Source organism: Grus americana, chromosome 3 (genome assembly GCF_028858705.1).
Source record: "Grus americana isolate bGruAme1 chromosome 3, bGruAme1.mat, whole genome shotgun sequence".
NCBI classification, from domain to species: Eukaryota; Metazoa; Chordata; class Aves; order Gruiformes; family Gruidae; genus Grus; species Grus americana.
The window spans coordinates 113,879,976-113,906,865 of NC_072854.1; the positions used below are offsets into that span (position 1 = coordinate 113,879,976).

At 43.2% G+C, this 26,890-nt stretch overlaps 1 protein-coding gene across 1 annotated transcript in view; it reads left to right on the forward strand.

The window, feature by feature from the left end:
* The window catches only part of MRPS5 (mitochondrial ribosomal protein S5), a 59,861-nt gene that overhangs the window by 27,292 nt on the left and 5,679 nt on the right, over nt 1–26,890 (forward strand). Inside the window, exons 6-9 of the mRNA XM_054819961.1 lie at nt 11,664–11,754; nt 15,385–15,431; nt 16,106–16,163; nt 17,704–17,766. Of these exons, the coding sequence (XP_054675936.1) occupies nt 11,664–11,754; nt 15,385–15,431; nt 16,106–16,163; nt 17,704–17,766 (259 nt within the window). The remainder of the gene's footprint in view (nt 1–11,663; nt 11,755–15,384; nt 15,432–16,105; nt 16,164–17,703; nt 17,767–26,890) is intronic.

Below are 26,890 nucleotides of genomic sequence, written 5' to 3' on the forward strand. Positions count from 1 at the left end.
GCTTTCCTCCCTGGCAGCAGCTGGGAGTAGCCTGTAATCTAGTCCATATATATCTGCAGCAATTGAACTGTTGTCTTTGTGTATCGGATGCATTTAAGAACAATGCTGTCCTGTTGGAACTTCCAAAGGGCTCTAGCAAATGTTCTGCCTGAATTAAAAATACATTTCCTTCCTTCTCCTCATTTGTAGAGTGCCCTCTCCCCCTAAATGTAGTGAATGTCTCTATCACTGAGGTCATGTTTCTTCCTCCTGTTCTGTTTGCCCTGAAACAGCATTATGCAGACATTGTCTCAGATGTCTATGCTACTCAGTAGTGCTCCTTTATGGTGATAATGATAATGTCAAGCAAAATCACTTTTCTGTATCTGCTGCTCAGAGTGACGATAACATCCTTGCAAATGAAACATAGTTTATTTTTCTTGTCAATTGTCTTTAAACTTTTTTAATAGACCTTTCTTTGCCTTGCTGCCTGAGTAATTTTTTTTCCTGAACTGTTCTCTTTTTTCCTTTTTTTTTTTTTTTTTTCATTTTTGATTTTGTAGTATTCCGGCACTTAGAGTAAGATGAGTATTTGTAGGGTCCCTTCTGTTATCTTGACAAAGCTATTTTATTCTTTGGATATAATCACTATTTATTTTAAAACTAAATTGCTGTTTAAGATCTACTTTGAGTTTTGAGAGTCTTCAACAGAATGTGTGAAGTGGTACTGGTATGCACAAGAACAAATGAAATTGAAGTTAGTTTAATGAGGGATATCTTTTCCATTAAAGAGTGTATTCAGTCTAAATCTTAAGATAGCATTTATCAAAGGATCTGACCTTCACCGGTAGTTCATATTTAATGTCCTGTGTCATGTATATCTAAAAAGACACGATTATAAACCTATATAAATGAGTTTGGTATCAAGATTTTTCTGTTTTCTCAAGTATCTCTAATATATTCTTGTCAGATTTGTCATGGATGCCTAGAGATGATAGAAAATGAGTAGCAAACTTGCACTTAATGTCATAGTTGGTGTGTTGCAATAATAAAAGGGTTCCATGCTTCTATACCTTATTGCATATATTGAAGTGCATATGTCTAGACATCCCCAAAACAACTTTTAAAGGGTGGTATTCTTTGAAAAAGAGCTGGTCATCATCTTATCATATGTAGGTGGATCATCTGATCCATTTACATACCAAATTCCCATCTAATAGTATTTTAGGGTTTATGTTGCGAATGATAAATGCAATAAAAATTAACATTTATGTGAGCATTGAGATGTCCTGAATTGCACCATACACGTTTTAACATGCAAAGTTAATCCATTACTCTCAGGTTTAAAACTACACATGTGCAGTTTCATTTGAGATGCTGAAGAATCAGTATAGCCTCCTCTGTGTTTTTTTTAGTTCCTCTCAGATTGGGAGTAGCTGTACACACAGTAGATTGTTGTGGTGGATTTTGGAAAACCCACACAATTTATTAAAGCTCCTTTGAGTAAATGAGGTTTTGGAGTGGACTGAGCACACTGGGCTTTGACTCTGATGTAGCAAAGACCATACAGACCATTTAGCCTTTAACTGTGTGTGTGTTTGAAGACATCTTGTAGTAGTTGAGTTGCATGGGCACCACTCATAAAAGGAAGTGAATTTTTTTGTTTGTTTGTAATGAGTCCTGCAGTTGGCAGTGCTTTTAGTTAATTGAAAGGGCACATTGCAGAAGAGTGGCTGTTGTTTTGTTACTGTGAGGTGTCACAACTGACTGTCGGTTTAGTAAATACCTACTGTAGTATCCAAAGTGCTGGCATTATTTACAGTCAAATTCATTAGATTAAACAAAATAAGTTGCTATACAGAGCTTCCATGTGCTATAGAAATCTGTTTCACTGCTTTATTATGTCTGAATAATAAAAAAGCTTTTAGAAGCAGGCTGGGGCTCTACTATTATATGAGATTGCCACAGATGTGAACTGAGAGAGAGGAGTGGCTTTTTACAGAAAAATAGCAGCAGTAGCAAAACCTTCTGTATGCAAAGCCAGCATTGAGCTCAAGATAACTGAGTCCTATGATTTTCTGAAAACAGGTACGAGTTTTGAAATAGATCTTTTTTTAGCACTCTTATTTTAAATACATGGCATACATGTCTATATGTCTTTTCCATTATCTTTACAACAGTACAGGAGATTAATTTCCCAGCAAACATTATTTTATACTTTGCAGCAAGAAACTGAAAGCCATTTTTAAAGGACTATCTTATGAACAAAGATATAAAAGCCCCTTTCTGTTGTGATGCTACTAAAAAGGCTGTGCTCCCTTGCTAGAAGAGAGAAATTGCTTATTAAAATGTTTTCTTATAATGTAGAAACAGAAAAGCTAACATGATTTTTTCCTGCTTGTAGAATAGAGTACAGACAAGGTCAGATTTTCATGTAAATTAGAGCTAAAGTTTTCATAGAGAAAAAGGTAGCTTGAATGAGTGTTAAGGGACAGTGGCAGGGACTGCATATTGGTTTTGTTTCTGGCTTTCATACAGACTATTGTATTACTTGGGCTACCTGTTTCTGTTTTTCCATGTGTTGTGGTTTAACCCCAGCCGGCAACAAGGCACCACGCAGCTGCTCGCTCCCTCATGGCCCGCAGGATGGGGGAGAGAATCGGAAGGGTAAAAGTGAGAAATCTTGTGGGTTGAGATAAGCACAGTTTAATAATTGAAATAAAATATAACAACAACAACAATTTACAGGGCAACATACTCTGTAAATTAAGCTTTATTTTATGAGCTTACTCATCAAACAAGTGCTGAATCTGCTTTGTACTGACTAGTCTAACGCATTAATTCACTAGTTCATCGCTTAATTCATGAGGTTTCTAACTCAAAAGTTCTCTAAATCATAATTCATAACTCACAACTTGCAGCTTGTGCATCTGTGAGCAAAATAGTTGTCAAACCAACAGTAGGAGTGCTCATTCTTCTTCCTCTGTCACGATATGGGCATTCCCTGTATCACACCAGGAAGCACAAAAGCCTCAGCAGTTCGGCTGCTGTCGGATCCACTTCAAAATCTTTGAGTAAGCTGACATATTTATACCATCCAGCTTGGAAGTCTGGTCTGTACCATTGCCATGAGTTAGGGGATTATGAAGAAACTGCCAGACAATCAGTATGCAAAGTTGATGGCTGCAGGTGGCAGTGACTGCATAATGGCCTTTAGCCCTTCCTGGCCTGCGTGTTGCCCTCACTCCCACGTAATGGGGCTGCTCCCAGCATACATCATGCCTTAGCACGAGCTGTGTGTTAGCCAAACTCTGAGCAGGAGTAGAGTGAACAGTCACTATTCCCAGCTGGAAAAGATTAACAGAAGTTTCAAGGTTTATGTTCTTGCAGTTGAATGTCACCTGTACTTATTTAATCATTTGAATCCAGCCCTTGGCAAATATTAGTGGGGCAGTAGAGAAGGTTGTTGGGACTCCCATTCTGTTCTGGGACTGTTTAGGGATGGTGGCACTAGGAACCACTAGGCTTTTTTTACCAAGCCATGGAGAATTGACTTGCCTTAGGAACAGTAGCTTTATGTTGGCATGTAGAAAGCGGGTAAAATGAGAACAACAAAAGTTTGTTGGGTCAAAATAATATGAAGGACCTTGTCTTAAGTATTTCTAAATGTATTTTCACAAAAGCATGCAACTGTAGAGAGTTATCTGTAGGGAATATGAACAGAAGAGAGTTATAACTGTGTCACTCTATAGTCATTTGTTCTGCATCCACTAAACAAAAATAAATTGTGTAGGTGCAGCAGCGGGTTGTTAATAAAGTATAAAGCTCTAGTTTCAGCTTTCCATGAAGTAACAACCCATGACTGTGTTTGTTTTAAGACCAAAGAATTAATCTTGGTATACTTGCTACTTGTGACGAAAAGAATATTCCTTAATATGCAGTCTAAAACCTTTGTTTCTTTTTATAAGTCATTGGAAATTGTTTTCTCGCTATTGTTTTTGTAAAGGGTGCAATAAAAAAGACTTGTGAAAAGGAAATGCTGCATGAAATTACAGTGTCTGAGATCCATTGTTTGACATCCTTGACTGAAAAATTATATGGTATACAGGATACTCTCTGAATCATAATTTACTTCAAATGACATGTTCGCTAAAAAGTACTTTTGGAGTATTGGCGCTCTAGATTTTGCTTTTAGAACTACAGGGAAGTTTTCTGTTCCCTGGATGATAGTGGCAGTATCTTTAGACTGACAATGAAAATTTCAGACAGTTTTTAAGATAGCACCTGAAGCAACCTGTCACAGGAAAGAATGAGAGGTCAGAGCTGTGCACTAGAATTTATTTCTGATATTCTTGGAGTTCTAAAGAGTTTTGGCCTGCCTTTAAAGTAGAGTTTAGGCATGCTACCTTCAAGTGGTTCTGTTGGTTAAATAATTAAATCTTTTTATCTCTTTTACCTGTCAGCCTGTATGGATGAAATAATTGGCATTTGGAACATTGGGAAGCTTTCAAGTGAATTATAATTCGGCATGATTAAGGATCATCTTTTCAAAAGAAACAAAGCCATTTCAGATGTAGTGTGGCTTTGAGCATGCATTATTGTGGGGTTAATCCAAATAATCTGTACTGAGATCTGCACTGTAGTGTGAAGAAGCCACATTTAGACACACACTGTGTCAGTACGGCATTTGAGCTATGTTATTTTTCCTAGTGAGTTATAAAAGAGAGAGTTTCACACATGTGACGGGAAAACTATCAGCACTAAACATGGTTTAGTCAATAGTTTCTCTGCAGATTTGGCTCATTACTAATTTGGATGAGAGCTGCACTTGGGGTTTATCCCAGAGCTGTGATGAGTCAGCATACGTGAAAAAGACTTCAAGTATCTGGTCAAGAACTTTCATCTGTTTTGCTGAGTGTGAGGGGTAGGGGAGTCTAGATTATTTTCTGTATTGCAGTTTATTCACTTATTGTGTCCTTGGGGGATGGATGCATGCACCGTGAACAGGATGGCTAGTACTAATCTTCCTGCTTCTCAGAGGTTATAGCTACTGAATCAAATTCTTTGAGAGGGGAGTACTTTATTTATTCTACTGATGGCCAGGATGGAGAGAGTACTGATGTTAGGTGATGTGATAAAAGGCCTGTCTGCCCACACACAAAGGAGCACAGAGGGAATAGCAGTTAGAGGAACCTGAGTAACACCTTGCCAGAACTCCTCCCAGAACCATCACAGGAGAGCCATAACTGCATCAATGGCTCATACGCACAGACCAGAGGAGCAGAGGCAGGCAAGGGAACCAAAATTACAGACTCAGAGAAACAGGCACCCTGTTTGGCTCCTCCTGGGGCTATACAGAGTTCGCTTCAGCCCCACGGTCCACGGGTGACAACAATATAAGATGAAGCTCTCCAGAACACTCCACAGACTGAGGTGGGGTTATTGCCAAGGGGTAGGGGACACATTATGAACTGCAGGGGAAGAATATTTCAGTATTACACAAGATGTCTGGAGCAGAAACCAAAGGGAGCAAGGGAAGGACCTAGGTGATTTGGGGAGGAACAAATGTGGGAAAATAGAGGGATAAGGGGATAGAAAGAGTGGCTTGCATGTAAGCAGGGCTGGTCAGTATGCTTTTCTTGCCATGACCTGTGTCTGATCAGGACAGACTGTCCTGACTTCTTATTAAAATCAATTTCTAACTATTTTCTTGGGCTCGGGACTCTTGTTTACTGGGTGCATGTGTGTTTATGGGGGGTGTCTAAGTGCCAGCAACTGGAGTATTTGCATTTGCCACTAATGGACCTTCACCTGATCTGCCAGAGAGAGGAACAGGATCAGGCTGTTAGTGCTGTTTGTGTGAGTGCTGCTCATTTTTGTTTGTGTTGATCTGCAGGGCTTGCTGTGGATATACGCATATATGTGTTGTATAGGTGTGTTTATGACTGTGCCTACTGGGATTGCATTCCCATCTTTCTGTAAGGATACATGCATAGAGGGAGCATCTCCTTCTTTAAGGGTGCATTATTAAGGACCTTTTCAATGTAAAAAGGGTATAATAAGGGAGAAGCCATAAAAGAGAACACAGAAACACAAACCTGAGACACAAAGTATAAGACAGGCAGTAATGAGTACCAAACCTGATCATCCACACTAGTTGCTAAGGGTATGTGAAACATGAGTGTTTATTTCATTAAGATTATCTGATGGAGGTCCAGTGGGGATATTAAGGAAAAGGGGAATCTGTAAGCGAAACATATGGAGACACAAACCTGAGAGACAGACATAGTGGAGCAAAAAAAAGAAACAAACCTTGTCGGTCACACTCATTGGTGGGCTGTCAAAAAGCTGGAGGCAAATCAGTACTTTGCAACTGATAAGGATGCAAACCTAAGGGTCCAGGATGTTGGAGGAGTGTCGTTGGAACTGTGCAAACTGGTGAAGGAATGTGCAGGGGAGGAGGTTGAGGTGGAACAAAGGAGGAATAGGCAGGAAGGAGGACTATAAAAGGGGCTGGCTGCATTTAAGATGGGGCCAGTCCGTATGCTTGCCTGACTGAGGCCTGTGCTTGATCACCACACTCTTACCTTCTTATTAAATCCTTTCATAGTTAACTCTCTGTCTAATCTCTTTGTGCAGTGTGTGTGGGGTCTGCAAGGACTTCTTATGGGGACTGGCGTTGAGTGGACACTGGGCCAGCAACTGGAGTCAGACTGGGGGTGTGGGTACCCTGTGGCCTGTGGCGTCAGCCACTGGAACAAGTGAGGGTCCTAGCATCAGTATTTGGAGGGACCATAGCTCTCTGGATCTAGGGAGGGTCCTACAGAATTTGAGCCTGCAGTACATGAGGGGACCAGTGGGAATGAAATTGGTGCCATCAACTGCAATCTGTCTGGGGGTATGGGCACCCCTGACCTGTGGCGTCAGCAGATGGAGCGAGTGGGGACTTGGTGCAAGCTACTGGAGCAGATAATGGTCTTTGCCACCAGCCACTGGTGCAGAAATAGTATGTGTCCTGAAAATCAGCTTCGGGGAGGGACCAGGTTGAGTGAAGCAGGTCAGGGGCTCAGCACTGGGCAGGACCACAGGTCACAGCCTGTCTGTCTGGTTCCGGCTGCAGTAGGGGCAGCAGGGAGGTCAGGGTCTATATCTTCTCCAAACCTGATGTTTGTTTGTGGGCAGAGGTGTAATTTACTAGCAAACTTTAGGCTGGACTAGCCAGTGAGTAGGAAGCCTGAGGTTTGGGCATGGCATCAGGCAAGCAGAAGACCAGTTGCTTGTATTCAGGGAGACCTGTGAATGTGGAGTGCCTGTGAGACGAGTGTGTGAGTGTTGCATATTTGCTAGTGAGGACCAAGCTGGACCTGCTGGCAAGTAGAAGATGCATGAGGCAGGTAAGAGGGCATGGGCACTGGTATCACATGGACGGAGGGGCCGTGTTGGTACTTGGGGGATCTGCAAATGTACATGTGCTTGTGGACCTAGAGAATGGCGTGTATGTGCATGCACTAGTGAACTTCAGTTTCTACCAGTTGAAGAGGAGGAAGTGGATGTGGCTGTCTATACTTAGGTCTTATGCGAGTCCTATATGTAGGTGCTGTTTAAGGCAGTGCCGTGTCTGTGACAGACCGTAACTGGACATGTCGGTGTCCTTCATGCATGTCTCTGGGATGCATAATCAGCTTTGCTTCTTTTTGAACCTGCAGCCATGTCCCTCAGCCTGGCTGGACTGGGCTCCAGTTGCCAGGTGGGATGAAGTCCTGGGCCTGGAGCTGCGGGAGGTGATGTCCACTCCTAACATCCCTTAACACCTTGCTACTTGTTTGTCCTGGGCACATGGAGCTATGGCAGCCTCGCCTCTGTTGGGCTACTGAATTCAGCCCTCCCTAACACTTACATTAAATGTCAGTATCGACTGATGAGTTCACTAGGTAGCTGTTCTGGAGAAGGTCACATTTTAGTAGTCACAGCAGAAGACAAACTTGCCTTCTCCTGAAGCACTGCGCTTGCCACTGCCCACCATTTGCCCACTTTTAGGGAAACCGTGGCATCCTTGTCACTTATCAGCAATACTAGTTCTGCCCTCCAACTATCTTGTGCAATTTCTGATTTTTAGGTACAGCAGGTTTAAGTTACAACTGGGAGACGGTCTGTCACTGTGGTACAAATCTGCTCTGCCCTTGGTGCTCTTCACAGAGGAGAGAAGGCTGATATGGACGTGATCCAGCTAACACGGGCTTGATTTTTGTTTACAGTTTATTACTCAATTCTTTTGGGTAACTGGCTTCTCAAGCCTTTTAGCTGTGTCCCTGAGCCTCTCTAGGCTCACTTGCATGGAGGTGCTTTTCTTTCAGCTCTGCACCCTTCTCATTTTATCTTGCTTCACCTTGTACCTTAGAGAAGTATTGGGACCAGAGGATCTTATGCCATGAGGGGATCAGTCTGTGCAGACACTCTCCTCTGTGTAACAACAGCAAAAGAATAGAAGTGTCAAGAGTGTGGCCTAGAGGTGGCAGGTTCCTAAAAAATCATGACTACAATATGATTTCTAGAAAGGAGGACTTTCCAAGGGCAATGAGTTTGGCCTTTCATCCTGCTTTTAGAAGAACAAAGCCTCTCGGGAAGTTTTTACCTTTTTCTAACAGAGTACAACAGCTGATAAGTACTTGAAATCACAATAATCTTTAGCAGCCTGGTCTCTGACTAGCATATTTCCACACTTTCAACTCTGCCTTTGAAACTGTTGCTTGCTGTTTCTCCTCTTAATAAATGTTTGAGGTGGTTTCATTTTGTATTTGAGAGATGCTGTTCTTTCCTCAGCTCTCAAAAAAAAAAAAAAGCTGAATTTGCATTATTACCACTGGATAATACATACTGGGAGACAGTCAATTTGAGATACACTGTGACTAATGTTGAACATGTGTCTGTTTTCCAATTTAGTAAATAGGGGTAATTGCGTCTTAGTTTCAGCCGCTTTTCAGAGGTCATGCTGTTTTAAAAGTGGCACATTGTTCATTGTGTATTAATTTCAGTGCAGTTTAAAGATAAGCTTTCAGCTGCATGCTTTATCTCACAGAATCATAGAAGGACGGGGTTGGAAGAGACCTCTGGAGATCTAGTCCAACACCCACTCCCCCCCCCCCCCCCCCCCCCCCCCCCCCGCTAAAGCAGGATCACCCAGGCCTGTTGCACAGGATTGCATCCAGGCAGGTTTTGAATATCTCCAGAGAAAGAGACTCCACAACCTCTCTGGGCAGCCTGTTCCAGTGCTCTCTCACCCCCCTCACAGTAAAGAAGTTTTTCCTCATATTGAGATGGAACTTCCTGTGTTCCAGTTTGTGCTCGTTGCCCCTTGTCCTATTACCGGGCACCACTGAAAAGAGTCTGGCCCCATCCTCTTGACATCCACCATATAGGTGTTGATGTGTATTGATCAGATTCCCTCTCAGTCTTCTCCAGGCTAAACAGACCCAGCTGTCTCAGCCTTTCCTCATACAAGAGATGCTCCAGTCCCCTCATCATCTCTGTAACCCTCCGCTGGCCTCTCTCCAGTAGTTCCATGTCTTTCTTGAACTGGGGAGCCGAGAACTGGACACAGAACTCCAGATGTGGCCTCACCAGGGCAGAGAAGAGGGGGAGGATAGCCTCCCTCGACCTGCTGGCCACGCTCTTCTTAATGCACCCCAGGATACCATTGGCCTTCTTGGCCACAAGGGCAACATTGCTGGCTCATGCTTAACTTCTTGCCCACCAGGACTCTCAGGTCCTTCTCTGCAGCAAGGTGGATGGGAAGCGTTGCTGAGCACCCTCCAGAAGAGTACTGCTTTCTCTGATATAAGGAGGCACAGGGCTGTGGCAGGGGGAATCCGAGGACGCTGTCGTTGCAGCAGTCATGGCTGCCTGTGTACATTATCAAGCTTGCAAGGCCTTCACAGCCTTTCAGGAGAGATGCAATAGCACTGATTGGGATGGGTGACTGAACACATTTTTCTTCAGAGCTGCTCAGAAACAGCTGACAGGTGCAGTTTAGGAAAGCATCTGGAGAAGCTTATTGCATGCGTATTTATTGCCACCTTCTGGAAAGGGAGAATAATAATTCTTGAGTAGACTTCTACAAACTAGCCTATTTGCACAGGCGCTTTCATCTTGGCATTATTATTTTAGTTTGTTCTTGTAAGCAATAGATTGCAGAAAGAAAAATAGCTTAGAATAAGCAATTAGCAAAGCTGATATTTCTTTGAAGTGCTGTCTAGAATATATATGCGCCTTGAATTTGACAGCATCTTTATTTTAATGAAAGCAAGGTGGAATTTTTCAGAAGCACTTGTTCCTAATCTGTACCTAGTGATGTCAGTGGAATTTTTTTAACTTTTTTTTTATGGATATCAGTAAGGATGTTTAAGCCATGACCAAGTATTCTATAATGATCTACTTCCAGATGTATAATGCTACAACTAGACTAGCTTACTGAAGAAGGGAAAAGGGGGGACCGCTGCTTAATTCATGTATTAACAATGCATGTTTAATTTATCTGATGTTACAATTTACGGAAATCATATTGAGGCTTAAAGAAAGTAGACCCTGATGCATTGAGAGTAGAGGGAGAAATGAACCATGAAGTAAATTGTATCTTTTGACTGGTAATTCCAAGACACACATATTAACACAGTCAAGCAATATCCAGTATGTTTTTTTTAATATGTGTATATATATTTATATACACACACATATATATGTACTATATATTTCTATATTTTATATATAGTTTATTATATACAGTATAAAATTATATTAAAATATATGCCTATATTTAAATAAACATATATTTTAATATATAAACAAACCCAAGGACACTAGAACAGGAGCTAGATGGACAAAGGATCTCAGATGATGTGTTAGACGATTTAAAGTGGGAGACTATAAAGCAGTGACTTGCCTATAGTCACATAGGGGAGTCTGTAGCAGAGGCAGAAGGAAATTTAGATTTCCAGAATGCTAACCGTAAGGCTACCTGTCCTCAGTTGTTGTTGTGTCCCCCCACTCCAAAATAAATAGCTTTCTTGCATCTCTTGAATTTCTTGCAGAGTTTTTGTAAACATTTCTAGTTCTAGGAATGAAATACCATTTATTCTTCCCCTCTCTTAAATGAACTCTTCTTTTTAGCAGCTGTCATCTCAGTAATGAGACTACCTTCTGTGGTCTGCAAGTAGATGTCAGTCCTAAGTTTTGACCCATGTAAAGTAACAACATGCCGTGAGCAATTCCCGAGAGTGCGTCTAAAATATGTTAAAATGTGAGGGGGGCAGTAAGATATTAATGTCACTTCCAATTTTTTTCCATGTTTTTTCATTACGACTGAAATCACAGATGAAGCTATCCACATTAGAGCATTTCTGTTGTACAGCTAAACACACAGCTAAACACAACAGAGGGGATATTTTAATGAAACTGTACTGAGGTAACTACTTCTGTGTCTGAGTATAGATTTTTAGCAGTCTTTATGTATTTAATGCCTTGAAGCTGGTGCCCCACTGCAGATGATACGCATTGACAAAGATGGTATATATTGTAAGGTTTCATCATAAACCTCTAATTCCTTTTTGGTGAACTGACTCTCTTTAAAAAAAATGCTGTTGGATGGCACAATAACAAGATACTTTGTGTTTGGTGTTTTTCTTCTTCAGGTGAAAAATGTGTTTTGTATGAAGGCAAAGGAAGGCAGAAAAAAATCAATACGTGCCTTAGTGGCTGTTGGAAATGGTAAAGGGGCTGCAGGTATGTGCATGTATGTAAAAGATGTCAAATTAATCATTGTTTGTAATAGGACTTTAGAGGCATTGTGACTTAAAGGGACTTTGTATACTTAAAAAAAAAAAACCCCTTTTTTCCACTGGGTAGTATTGAAATACCTGTAAGAATTTTGAGTTTAATCTATAAAAGTAAGCTATATAATCAAATTATGTATGTATTCATTTGGACACTTTGTTTTGTATAAAAAAAGAAATTGGGAAAAGTAGTAATATGTGATTAGGTTTGGAGCATATATCATTCAGTGGTAAAAACACTTTTATTTAACTCTAGAGTGGTAGATCTAATACTGGTAGATCCTACCAGAAGGGATCACCTATGCTTTCCTGTACCCCCTGTTTCTTTTTACTGTAGATACCGTTAATGTTTAAAAAAAAATGAAAGCCTAAAACTATTCAGCCATGCATATCTGCATTTGCTTCTGCCAGCCTTAGGCACCTAGCTGCAGAGTGTAGTTTTTACTCTCAGGTCAAAGAATCAGGCACCTGCAAAAGGAATGGCCTAGAATGGCAGGTGGGCTGAGGTGCCTCGGGCAGTATTCATCCCCTTGTGCTGGTGGTGGAAGAAAACTCAGCTGAGCCTGCTCTTCATAGAGGTGCCTGTGATTGACTAAAATGCATCTGGGCCTCCATGGTTAGTAGAGCAGATAGAGTCATAAGGAAGCAGGAGTCAGTAGATGTGGTTTGTCTTTCTGGTTTTGAAAATCACTTTCATGTTGTTGGGGTTCTTGGGGTTTTATTTTCAGTTGCTCTAACAGTGGTGACCACTTTGCAGCAAAGAGCAACATGACTGGTTGTGCATTTTCCTGGGTTATTTTCTAGCTAGTGTTAGTATTTCTAGGTAGAATTAATATAAATCTGGCTGATTTTTTTTCTTTTTTCTTCTCTCTAAGTCTCAGGATAGTCCCTTGGAAGAATTACAGCTTTTAGTTAAAAAGGGCTTTTTTACTGGTAGTCTCAGCTAGCATCTTGATTCAGAAATTCTTAATGAATGTCTCAAATCAGAAGACCTTAAATTTCCTTCTGATTCAGCCTCTTTAGGAAGCTTTCTTATTTTACTGAAGTTAATCATTAAAAAAAATCCACTTTATGGGCTTCCTACAAATACTAGTTTTATACTTTCAGGGAAAAATAGAATACTCAGGGCCCTTTGAGTCTGCTGTCATAGTAACTTCAGTGTTCTGCAGCTTGAGCCATTTGTAGGCTTTCTCTGTTATGAATGACTCTTCATAACGTCTCTTCAGCAAGCAATTTGAAGTCTAGCCATATTAATGCTGTCAGCGGCATATATAGGAAAAATCAAACTTAAGATTATGAAGGATCTTATAATACGAGCTGTGAAAAGAGACCTTTTTCATATTCTTTTTCAGCAAAGACTGGAGAAGGAATAGTGGCCAGAGGCATTCAGTTTAGTTGTGAATTCCTTCTAATGGAACTCTAAGCACAGTTATGTATGCGGGGTAGTGATGACCAAGCTATTTCTAGAAGCAATCAAACCATCTTAGTGCAGCAATTTACTTGGATTAACTAGCCCTGGATCCCAGCATAAAGGAACTATGCAGCCACCCTGTACAGCAATGAGTTTCCTGCATGTTTCCAGTTCTCTTATTGAGGAAATAGTGTTTATCTTTCACTCAGTTTTCAAATACCAGGATTTTTTTGTTGTTGTTGCAGGATAAGTTTTATTTAAGAAGCACTCTTGAATGTGCTAAGGTTTTCTCCATAAAGAGAGAGTTTTCATGCAATCTCTTGTGGATACAAACCAATGTATGTTAAAATTCCCGTTAGACCTCAAATAGACTTAAAGATAAGACAGATGTGCAGAATGAAAAGAAGAATCAGCTAAAAAAAATAGAAAATTAATAACTGTGAAGTAAATAATCCAAGTAGTATAATCCAAATAATAGAGAATTCCTACCTCTGTCAGGAGGCAGGAATATGCCATGTATTTTATTGGTGACAGAGTACAGGGAAATTACATTTGCAGTGCTATATGGCTATAAAAGAAGGTCCTGCTTTCAGTATATATGCAGAGCATCCACTTTTTGGATATAGTCTCCTTTTATTATGAGCTGAATAGATATGTCTGATGATGGGATGTATGTGTGAGCTTTAATAAGACAACTGTATTTCCAGTCAACTATAGTTTTGCAGAACTTCATTTATGTGAAAGATTCAAGTCAAGGTGTGTTCCTCAATTTTAATTGCAGTTTGGAGGGGAGGAAAATTTATGTAGAGAGGAAGGTGTGGTTCTCCAGCAGAAAGATATGTTACTCTGAAAAAATTCTTCCTACCTCTTCTTTGAAAAGCTTTTTCATGAAACATGTCATCACTTTGATCCATATCTGCCGAATGATTGAATTGAGGTTGCCCAGGTGACCTCATTTTTGGCATTTTCTAATTATTGCATGACTTCACAGCATTAATACACTGCTATTGTGCTCTGTGTTTGTGTTTAAAAGAATAACACAGTTTCCTTGCATTTTCTTGTGCAGGAGTTAGAAAGTGACAGAGACCTCCGGGTGCATGGTGTGTGCGCAGGGAAAGCTGTCTCTAGAGGTAGCTGATAGCAGGCACTACCCACGACTGCTTCTTCCACAGCAGCCTCTAGGCTTGTGGTCATATCCTCTTTCCTTGTAGCACCACAACAGTCAGGATGGTATTTCTTTCCTAAATCTCTTCCAGCTCATTTCTGTTGTACTGTCTGCATGAAATTAATGAGTCAGTGTTGGCCAATGGGTCAAATCCCATTGATTTTTGAGTTAGGCTTTTGGATACAGGTAACCCACAGCCCCAGCTAACACAACAGAAACATCAAAGGACCAAAAAAAGCTAGATCTGCCGATTTGAAGTTAAATTATTTTAATTCAATTTACCTTGATATTGTTGGACAACGGAGTTTGTAAAAACGGCTGTCACATCCTCTTATTCATTCTGTACAGTCAGTTGATGCCCTGCTCTGAGCTATTTGCAAATACTCCCAAGACTGCTGTGAAATCTCTTCATCACTACCACAGTTCACATGGTAAATAGGAGTAGGTCTGAAGATCCAGAGAAAATTAGGTAGCAGTTTGGAAACTGGCAGTTTGTTTTTCCTCCGTTCCACAGGCATGCATTTTTTGCAAATGCACTATTCTGTTAAACCTGGTTTTCATGTTCTCTATTTCGCTAATAGAAAAACAATCTCCTTTCTTCTAGGGTGTTGGAGCTAGTCTTTGTACAGATATTGACATACTTGCATCATCTTCCTTTTTTTTCTTCCTTCCCTTCTTTCTTTTTAAGCACAAGACTGGAATATTATTTTTTTTTTGGCTAAAGCAGTCACCACTATTCAATTGTTTGGACAAATACACAAAAGAAGTAACTTAAGCTTTATTTGTTTTAATTTGGCAACAAAATATTCCTAACTCCTAAACCATTACCGTGTGTGGTTTCTGTAATTTTCTCTGGACCATTTTCTGAGTTTGATCTGTGCGATGGAGTGGAAATAACAGGAACTAAACTTGGTTGTGAAGTTCTCTGTTTTTTCCCCTTTGCTTTTTGAAGGTCCTGTCTCATGTATTTCTCAGTAATAAAATGATTCTTTTCTGTCTTGCAGGTTTTGCAATGGGGAAAGCAGGTGACAGGATGAATGCTTTACGGAAAGTATGTTGATTGAATTATTTATTGCTTGATGACTAGCACAAATAATTCATACCTATACTTTTTTTTTTTAATAATCAGTTTCTTTTGCAGTCTATGCAAGACTATGCAAGAAGCAAGTCCATGTACGTGATTTGTCCATCTTGATACAATTAATAAGGTTGCCCTGCAATGAGATTCTGTTACTGCACATTTTATTTTCTTTCCACTCCCTTTTCTGTGGCCTATACCCATCCCCTCCTTGCTCAGTTGTTTCCAATAGCTATAAAGCATACAATCTGCTTATACAGTTAGTGAGTAGGAATTTTTCTCTTACACATGTATAAAGACTTTATTAAGACTCCTTTAGATTTCAAAATGTTACTTGTCCATCTACATCAATCTAGTTGGTGTTGTCACACTCAACTAAGCTATCGAAGCAGCAATACTAAAATATACAAAGTTTGATGAAGTTGTTACTATATTGAGAAATTTTTTTAAATATTAAATCTGTTAGGAGAAAGCAGTACTTCAGAGAGAACATTTTCATTCCCATAAAGTAAATGGTTTAGCTGTGGTAAATTTGGTTTTCTGTTTTCTTTCTTGCTTTTTTTCTGTCTAGTTAACTGAGTAATGGTAAATTTCAAATAGTTTGCAGAAAAAGTCAAGAAAAAATGTTTTCTGCTTTTATTTCCTAGGCAAAGAATAAAGCAATACGCTGCTTACATTTTATAGAGCTGTATCAAAACCACACAAGTAAGTATTATGGCTTTTTAGACTTTGTTTAACTTTCAATAAGTAATGAATATAACAACAAGAACTGATTGCAACTAGTTACAAAGCACAAAAAGATGTTAACTAAAACCTTTCTGATCTGATGCATTGTGTTATTATTCTTCGTGCATTATTTTGTTTCTTCAGCATGCTGTAAGAAATCTTAGCCCCAGACTGTTTTAGCTAGATAGTGGTAATACCAGTGTACATAGTCTGTCAATGCTTCTGTAAAATAAATCACCATTATCTGGAATGAATGTGTGATTTACCCTTTACTTTCACTCAGGTTTGTATCAACTGTTATAGGAAGGTCCATGAGGAAGAGTTAAGATTACATAATACGAGATGATGTTAAAATATTGAGAGATTTATTCCCTTCTAGTCTCCTGCCTTTGCCATGTTTAAGATTTGGATACTTAATGCGCAGTATTTCAGGCTCTTCAAAAATGGGGGCAGGGAGAAGGGGTAGTAGCGAGATTAGATCTCTGTTGGCATAATTTGAGTTAAGGAGGTTGGATACTGTCTGGGCATCTTTTCTCTATGGTGAATTCCTCTCTGTTTTTCCCCTTTGTATCTCAGAGATGATAACCTGTTGACTCAATCTGTGTATGCTGACAAAGTCCAGCAGCTGGGCGGAACATGGGCTGGAGAAGTCAGTCTGATCTTTCATGGTAGCTTTTTGTTAATTCAATTTAATACCATATAAGTCCTCTTTGATGTCAGACATGGTACCAGTATACCAAATATTCAGTTATCTTTCAGAAACATTTTGAAAGATGTACCTTGCAGAGTATAGGAATATTTAACCAAGTCATTGTGTAGATAAATATTCAGTATGCAAATACAAAACTGCAGTTATCCTCATGAGTCTATTCCTTGAGCGTTATTATTTCACACTAACAGATTGGGGATTTGATTAAGAACTGGTGGTGTTTCCACTGTGCTTTCCATTCTGCTTAACATAGAGGTTGTCTCTGAGCCATCTTGACTGCATTGCTAGAATCTGGTATGCAGAGGCTGAACCACTGCATCAGATGTATGTAACAGCCACCCATCAGAGGATATGAGTTTGGGGTTCCTTTTGAAGCAGAGAGAGGCAGAAGACTGAAATGGTAAATATCCTGTATGGAAGATCCAAGAACACTGAAGCCTGTGGGGAAATCTTAGGTTAAAAGCTGAATTATTAGAAAAATCTGAGTACGATGAAGAAGGTTAAGTTGTATCACATGAGCTAACTTCAAAGCAAAATGAGGGCTATCGGTAACATACAGACACTTCCTGTTTTTCAAGGGAAGCTTGGTTTTGTATACAATAGTAACATAGTATTCACAGATGTGTAAACACTCCTAATCTATTCCAGAAATTTACCTAGATTAACCCTTCTCTCTAAAGAACTCAGTGGAGATTAAAAACCTACTTTCTGTTCAGTTCTGAAGAAGAAAGGTACTCCTTAAATGTGCTGAACGAAAGCTTTTCTAGAAGGAAGAATTTAGCTGTAATGCCTTTTTTTTCTCCTCTCCAGTTTACCATGACATTACAGTGAAGTTTAAAAGTACAACCATCCGCATGAAGAAGCAAAACAAAGGTAAGTAAAGCTGCCTAGAAATTTTGAAGTTTTATTAATTACTGACTGTTATTTATTTAATGAAGTTAAATTTGTGCAGTGTCTACTTACTTCACAGATGGATCATTTGGTGCTAGTCTACCATGTTTTAAATGTTGAAGGTGATCAATTATTTCTCATTAGAAATATCTACTGTTGATGACATGGCTTTGTTATTGTAAATCAGGGCTTGTTCCTCTTACACTGATGGGAGCTCTATTCCTGTTTTTCTTTCACGCTTCCTAAGTTCCTTCTGCTCTAAATTACCTAGATGTGGAAGAGTCTAATCTAATAGTAAAGATGTTGGAGGCAAAGGCCTATAGAAGAACCCTGCAGGTTTTTCTTCTTACCATATGTCCCATGCATGCTTTGGAGAACTGATAGGCTCATTCTATTATTTTTCAGTGATTTTTTTTTTAAATCGCTGTTTTCAAGACAAGATTCAGAGGTAGTTTAGTATGCAGTAGTGGGAGTGCTTCAAATGGGAATCAGAGTGCAAGCTGCATCGGTGTGCTTCTCCCTCCTACACCCATACTGAGATAGCAAGGGCAGATGTCCTCCCTCAGCTGCCTCAGACTACCTGTGGTCATGAAGTGGAGCCAGGACAGCATCCAACCTGCTACTTCCTTGAGACCATTACTGCTTTATTTTCCCTAAAATCAAGAGCTCCCAGTGTAGAAACTAGAGGGATTATCTACCCTGGCTTGTTGTTTTACACCATACCAGCACAAAGACCATCTCATTGTTACACAGTAGCAGTGTTTTTATTTCTCCGTCTTTGCAAGCTGTCGTGGTTTTACCCCAGCTGGCTGCTAAGCACCACGCAGTTGCTCGCTCACTCCCCTCCAGCAGGATGGGGGAGAGAATTGGAAGAGTGAGAAAACTCGTGGGTTGAGATAAAAACGCTAGAATAGGACAAGCACAAAAAGGAAAATAATAATAATTATACAAATCAAATTATGAACAATACAATTTCTTGTCACCCAAAGTCAACGCTACACATGACCCCAGCTGCCCAGCCTTCCAGCCCACACGCCCAAGCAAAACAAGACAAGCAATTCATTCACCACTTCCCATCGGCTGGCAGGTATTCAGCCATCTCCAGGAAAACAGGGCTTCATCATGTGTAACAGGTACTTGGGAAGATAAACACCATCACTCCAAAGTCAATGCTGTGCAAGACCCCCAGCTGACACACCTCTCAGCCCACCCCCTAGTTATAAATGGGACATGGCATCGTATGGTATGGAATATCCCTTTGGCCAGTTTGGGTCAGCTGTTCTGGCTGTGTCCCCTCCCACCTTCTTGTGCACCTCCTGCCTTCTTGTTGACAGGGCAGTATGAGAAGCTGAAAAGTCCTTGACTGCTTGGCAACAACTGAAACATCAATGTGTTATCAACATTATTCTCAACCCAAAACACAGCACTAACCAGCTGCTAGGGAGAAAATTAACTCTGTCCTTGCCAAAACGAGGGCACAAGCTGTTCTTCACTTTTATAGCAGTTGTAATACAGGCAAATGCTTCTTTAGACTGCTGTAGGTTACGTGTGAGTAGTATTGAGTCCATGCCTGGTAGCTCTCAGCTCAGAGGTCTGTTCTTCCACAAAGCTACTGTTAAGTGATGTTAGATGTGCAGCCACGTCTTCCAGCCACTTCAGCTGAGGACCCTCCTGCCCAACCACTGGAGCCCAGCCCGGTTCCCCGGGGAACCAGGGCCTCTGCCCAGGCTGAGGGATGTGGCTGTCGCTTTCTCGTTTGCAGGTTCAGCCAGTAGTGAAGCTGTCTGTGCATCCCAGAGACACACAGAAACGCAGGACACTGACACAGCTGGCCACAGACGAGGTGCTGCCTTCAACAGCACCTACATACAGGACTCATATAAAACACAGCCAGCCAAGTCCTCTCCTCTTTGGCTGGCAGAGGTCGAAGATCACTAGTGCAGGCACACACAGCACTCTCCAGGTTCACAGACACACGCACATCTGCAGATCCCTTGAGTACCAGCATGGCTCCTTTGTCTGCCCAGCACCCCTGCCCAGATTCTGGGCCCTCTTACCTGCTTCATCAGTCCCTTACTTGCTGGCTGGTCCAGCTTGATGCTCGCTAGCCAACACATACACTCACAGACTTGTCCTTCATGCACTCCATGTTCACAACTCCCCACGGGTATACAGGGGGCACAGACCCCCTGCCCAGACCTGAGGCCCCCCTTGCTCACTGGCTAGTCCAGCTTAAAGTTTGCTAGTGAAAATACATGCGCACCTCATGTGCACCAGGATTGGGGAAGATACAGATGCTCGGCCCCCCCAGCAGCCACCACCAAGCAGACAGAGTCATGGTCCTGCTCCAGCCACTGGTGGGTTTGTATAGCACTATCGATTCTCATGCCCCTCCAGTCTGGGTCTCCCCTGGCTTACAGCCTTGCCACTTGCAGAGTCTAGGTTGATCTTCCTGGACGTGGCACCTGTAGTTTCTTGATAGCCCATCAGTTAGTGGCAATGTTTGTTTCTTGTCATTGTCTCTGTTTATTTTGTCAGGTCTCTGTCTGTATATTTTGTTACTGGTTTCCCCCTTTTCCCTCAGTTTCCCAATTGACAAGGTCCCCAATCAGATAAACTCACTAGAATAAACATTCTCACATACTCTCATCAATTAGTGTGACTGACCAGATTTGGTTCTCATCACTGCCTTCCTTATCATTTGTTGGTCGTGTTTGTGTCCCTGTATGTTCTTGTCACTCTCTTTTGATGTATCCTTATAGCCACCAGTCCATTGGAGATACTTGCAATTAAAAATACTGTCAGTCCACGGTGATACTAAATCACTGTCAAGAGTGATGAAGTATGGCAACAGTTATGCACCAGCAAGACACAGCACAGATGTTATCATTGGACTGGAATTGATGGAGGGCCATGACTGTGTTCCCTTCCTGGCTTTAGCTGAAGAGATACACAGCCCGCCACACATTGTCACTCAGTTGTGCGTGTGCTGTCTCAGATAGCTTCGACATGAACGCTGACCTTTTGAAGACATATTGCTGCCTTTCTGCTATCCCTTTCATCACCTTCAGAACTGTTGTAAATGAGTGGCAAAGCCCATACTGCAATGACAGGGATACATCCAGGGCAGCCTTGTAAACTGCTGTCATGTTGTTCAGGATTGCAACATAAAAAAGCTTTAACACATGAGGTAGTTTGGGGAGCTAAAGGTTAGTTTATTTCTAATGCATTGCAGTTTTCAGTGTGATCCATTTTATCTTTTAGGGTCTTTCTGTTTTAAAGATGTGCAAGGATGATGTGAGGTCATTTCTTTGCACAGAATCATAGAATGGTTTGGGTTGGAAGGGACCTTAAAGATCATCTAGTTCCAACCCCCCTGCTGTGGGCAGGGACACCCTCCACTAGACCACGTTGCCCAAAGCCTCATCCAACCTGGCCTTAAACGCTTCCAGGGATGGGGCCTCCACAACCTCTCTGGGCAACCTGTTCCAGTGCCTCACCACCCTCACAGTAAAGAATTTCTTTCTAACATCTAATCTAAATCGACCCTCCTTCAGCTTAAACCCATTACCCCTTCTCCTGTCACTACACTCCCTGATAAACAGTCCCTCACCATCTTTCCTGTAGGCCCCCTTCAAGTACTGGTAAGCCGCAATTAGATCTCCCTGGAGCCGCCTTTTCTCCAGGCTGAACAACCCCAACTCTCTCAGCCTGTCCTCACAGGAGAGGTGCTCCAGCCCTCCAATCAGCTTTGTGGCCCTCCTCTGGACTTGCTCCAACAGCTCCATGTCTCTCCTGTACTGGGGCCCCCAGAGCTGGATGCAGTACTCCAGGTGGGGTCTCACCAGAGCAGAGTAGAGGGCCAGGATCACCTCCCTCGACCTGCTGGTCACACCTCTTTTGATGCAGCCCAGGACACGGTTGGCTTTCTGAGCTGCAAGCGCACACTGCTGGCTCATGTTGAGCTTCTCATCAATCAATACCTGCAAGTCCTAGAAAATCCTGGTTCGCCGTCAAGGTCCGCAGGGAGCTGCAACTTCAGCTCTCTTTCCCTCACAAAAGCATCTCGTAGACTACCCTTCAAGTTTTCCATGATTCTTTTCTCATCTGCTAATGCTTTTTTGGCTAGTTGCTGTCTCACCTGTTCCGTTTCCAGTTCTGCCTGTAGTTTTCTAACCAGTTCCTGAAGGGACTCATTTGCATCCCGCTCAGCTTGTGTGACAACGTATTTGTTCTTCTGGGCCGCTATCAATGCGGCTCCCAAGACACCACAAACCACAGCCTTTCCCTTCCCAGGCCTAAACTTATTTTCTTTTGCCAAGTCTCTTATCTGTTCCGCTACAGTTGTTGGGTACTGCCAGTGTCCCTCAGCCCAGCTATGCCCTTTAGGGATTGGGCAAGCTTTATAGCTCTTCGACAAATCCAACGGTGGGGAGCAGTCAAGATCAGGCTTATCCCGGGTTGCCATGACCTACTGCCGGAGATTTCGGCTTCAACTGAATATCAGTTCTCCTTTCTTCAGCACTCTGGCTGATATCCATTTTATGGAACCTCTTTACCGCTTCTTACAGAGAATCCTGCCGACTACGCCAGTTTAATGTCCCGTCCCACTCAGGGGGTGAGGGTGAGGTTAACTTTTTAATTCTCTACGTGGTAATCGGAAGTAATGACAATTACTTTAGAGGTTCAAACCAATCATAAATTTACTTAAAACTCAGTGGAACTACAAAAGATAGAGGCTTGGCAAAGGTCATAATGCTCAAAATTTAGCAGAACTATGAAAGGTAAGGGTTTAGCAAAATGTGTGACAATATTACCTTAATGTGCTGACAGTTAAGTTAGAGACAAAGAGTGATAGAGAGGAAAAAAAAGAGAGAAAGAAAAGAGAGAGAGAAAAAAGATATCACCAGCCTTGGATCCAGCGATGGTCTCTGCTCGTAGTTGTAGTCTTCAGCTGGTGGGCGCACCCTGAAAACTTATGTTTCCACTTTTTATAACCCGATGTGCCCGCCCCATAGGCAGGGGTCTGTCATCACTGAGCAGGCGCAGTATGTGCTCAGGAACGTTCAGAAGTGTTCTAGAACTGAGTTGGTGGGTTGTGGGGGTCCTGGGGGACTCACTGCCCCCCTCCTTCAGGGCTGTCCAACTCAGTGGTGATCTGTCACATGGTGCACAGGGCACAGATGGTCATTGTTTATGTGTTTCAGGAATAGAGGAGTGGTCTCACAAGACGTTATCCACAGGCTCCGTCCTTGTTCAACACTCCCTGGTCATCATCAGCCCATCCCTGTCCATGTCAAGATGGGTGTTTGCGACATTTACTTGTTATCAGGGCCTTGTACATCCCCTACCAGGCCCTCCTTATTGGTGAGAATAAGGTCCAGCATGGCACCTCTCCTCGTGGGCTCCTCTGTCACCTGGAGGAGAAGGTTGTCATCGACACATTCCAGGAACTTCCTGGATTGCTTGCGCTCTGCTGTGTTGTCCCTCCAACAGATGTCAGGGTGGTTGAAGTCCCCCATAAGGACCTGGGCTTGTGAGTGTGAGGCTGCTCCTGTCTGCCTATAGAGGGCTTCATCTGCTCGGTCCCCCTGGTCAGGTGGCCTGTAGCAGACCCCTGCTGTGATGTCCCCTGCCCCAGCCCTCCCTTTAATCCTGACCCATAGGCTCTCAGTCAGCTCCTCATCCATCCCCAGGTGGAGCTCCATGCACTCCAGCTGGTCATTGATGTAGAGGGCAACGCCCCCTCCTCGTCTGCCCTGCCTGTCCTTCCTAAAGAGCCTGTACCCTTCCATCCTAATACTCCAGTCATAGGAGCTATCCCACCACGTCTCTGTAATGCCAGTAAGGTCATAGCCTTGCAGGCACACACACGTCTCCAGCTCCTCTTGTTTATTCCCCATGCTCCGTGCATTCACGTAGAGGCATTTCAGTTGTGCCTCTGATGAGGCTGACTTATTGGCTGGAGTGGCTGGAATTCTTTTGATGTATTTTCCCAGTGTTACCCTGTTGGTTCCTGTTGCATCCGGAGCCCCTGGCTCATGTCCTCTAGGCTTTGAGCATGCTGTAGTGCGTTCAGCACGTCTCTGAGCAGTAGGCCGAGGGCCCTCACCAGCACCCCGTCCCTCCAACCTGGGCACGTCGTCCCACAACATGTCGCTGGCAAGCCTGATGTTATCCCCCTCCCCCTTCGAGCCTAGTTTAAAGCTCTGTTGATGAGCCCTGCTAGTTCCTGGGCAAAGATCCTCTTCTCCCTTTGAGAGAGGTGAATCCCATCAGGGTTCATCAGTCCTGGTGCCGTGTAGGCTGTTCCATTGTCAAAGAAGCCAAAGTTGGGGCGTTGACACCAGCCACGGAGCCATGCATTTATGGACTGTGCCCGCCTGTTCCTCCCAACTTTGCTGCCCTCAGCTGGAAGGAGGGAGGAGAATACTACCTGTGCTCCCGAATCCTTCAGTGACTGTCCCAGGAGCCTGAAGTCCCTTTTGATCGCATTCGTGGTACGTGTCTCTGCTTCATCCCCACCCACATGGAGGACCAGCAGTGGGTAATAGTCAGAGGGGCGTACCAGGCTGGGGAGTTTCCTAGCGATGTCCTTAACGTGGGCCCCGGGGAGGCAGCGGACTTCTCTGAGAGGAGGGTTTGCCCTGCATATCGGGCCCTCTGTACCCTTCAGATGGGAGTCCCCTACAACTATAACTCTCCTTTTCTTCTTTGTTGGGGTGGTCACGACCCAAGGCATGGGCCTTTTGGGCCTAGGTGCTACCTCTGGAGTAGCTTGACTGTCATCCATATCCTCATTCAAGTGGCCTTCCACAGCCAGAGCCTCATACATGTTGCACAGGGGTACATGGGATGGCAAAGTGGGTGAGGAGGAGAAGGTTCACCTGCCACGCCAAGCATGGAATTGTTTCTATTCACTCCCCTCTTTGAGGCTGCGGCCTTCTGCCTGGCAAGGGGAGGATACAGGCTCCCCTTCACTTTGGTTTTGGTCTGTTAGCTGCCCCTGTTTCTGTCTCAGGGAGGGCAGAGCTTGGCTCCACCATTCTGTCTCTCAGCCTCTCTGATGCTCCTTAACCTCTCCACTTCTTCATGTAATTCTGCCACCAGGCTGAGCAGATCGTCCACCTGGTCACACCTCAGGCAGCCAATCTCACTAGTGCCTTCCCCTGCCAGTGCCAAGCTCAGGCACTCCCTGCAGCCTGAGAGCTGGGTGGCTGCATGCTTCTGTGGCAGCTGTCTGTGTTGCCACATGCCTTCTGGTGAGCACAGAGCTTAGGGCTTTCTGCCTGGTGGGTGCCATGGCTTAACTCCTTCTGTGAGAGAGTGATGACCATGAGTGGACTCCCCTCTTGAGCAGGTAGACTGACTAGGCCCTACCCGCACGCCCTGCCTGTGCGAACTGCCGCGCCACGCCCTGGCTGACGCACCGCACTCCTGGTCGCTAGCGCTCCCTAGGCTGCTTTTTTATAGGTGGCAGGGGTGGGCACCGTTGCTTTGGCAATGCCCACGTCTCATCAGTGGTTCCTGTGAGAACAGCTGGCTCGTGGCAGGTCTCTTCTGCATCCCTGGTGTTTCCCTGCCTCTGGAAAGTCAGGAAAAACCTCCTGTGTGCCTAGATCTGCCGCTCTGCTGCGGGTCGGGCCGGCACCAGAGCTGCACTCTTTGGTGACTGACTGCTTTCCAGCTGTTCAACCCCCCGGATGTATTGGTGCATGCAGTTCCTCCCTGGGTGCAGGACTTTGCACTTTGCCATTGTTGGACTTCATGAGGTTCCTGTCAACCCATTTCTCCAGCCTGTCAAAGTCCCTCTGGATGGCACCTTGACCCTTTGGTTTATCAGCCACTCCTCCCAGTTTTATATCATCAGCAAACTTGTCCCACCATCCAGATCATTAATGAAGACGTTGAACATGATTGAGCCCTGTATTGACCCCTGCGGTACACCACTAGATACTGGTCTCTAGAGTTCACGCCATTGATTACCACTCTCTGGGCCTGGCTGTTCAGCCCGTTTTCTATTCACCTCACTGCTCATCCAGCCCATACTTCATCAGCTTCTCTTTGAGGATCTTATGCGAGATAGTGTGAAAAGCCTTACTGAAGTCAAGACTGATAATATTCACAGCTTTCCGTTTCATCATAGAAGGTTATATAGGTGGTCAAGTGTGACATACCCCTGGTGAATCCATATGCCCTACAATTCATCCACGTTGGTCTACTTTTTAATCCTTACTCATATGCTCTCACTTGGCTCATCATCCATCCCCAGAGCAGAATAGATCTCCGCATACTCCAGCTATTTTCTCACATAAAGGGCAACTCCACCTCTTTGTCTTCCCACTCTGTCCTTTCTAAAGATACTGTATCCCTCCACTGTAGAACTCCATTCATGTTAGCCACCCACCACATCTTCATGATTTCAACAAGACCATAGACATGCAACTGCACAGAGATCTCTTAATTCCTCATGTTTATTCTCCATGCTGCATGCTTTAGTGTACAGGCATTTCAGAGAGACAGCTTAGCATGCTGATTTTCCCAGAAAACACTTTTCCACAACAGTGCCTTGCAGGCACTTCCTTGCTTACATGCCAGTGCTGGAGGTGACCCCACTCAAGCCCTGCTTTAGTGATTTTTGCTTTCTGTTTTGTTCACATCACTCCAGACCCTTTGTTCATCAACGCTATCTGTCACCCCCTCAGAGGGATGCTAATAACTCTCCCTGCCTTGTCGTTCCTAGTTTAAAGCCATCCTCGCCAGGTCAGCCATCCTACTGGCAAAGATATCTTTGCCCTGCTTAGCAAGGTGGATCCCACCTCTCCCAAGAACACACTGATCTTCACACAAGGTCCCATTGTCATAGAAACCAAAACTCTTATTGACACCACCTGTGCAAGTAATTGTTGACCTGCATTATCAGCGCTGTCCTCATTACACCCTTGCCCTTTCTCGGCAGAGTTGAGGAGAACAATACCTGGGGTCCCCATGCCTCTGACTATCTCCCCCAGAGCTAGCTCTGTAGTCACTTTTGATACTTTCCAGCTTGCTCCTGGCAGTTTCATTGGTGCCCTTGTGAAAGAACAGTAAGGGGTAATAGAAGGTT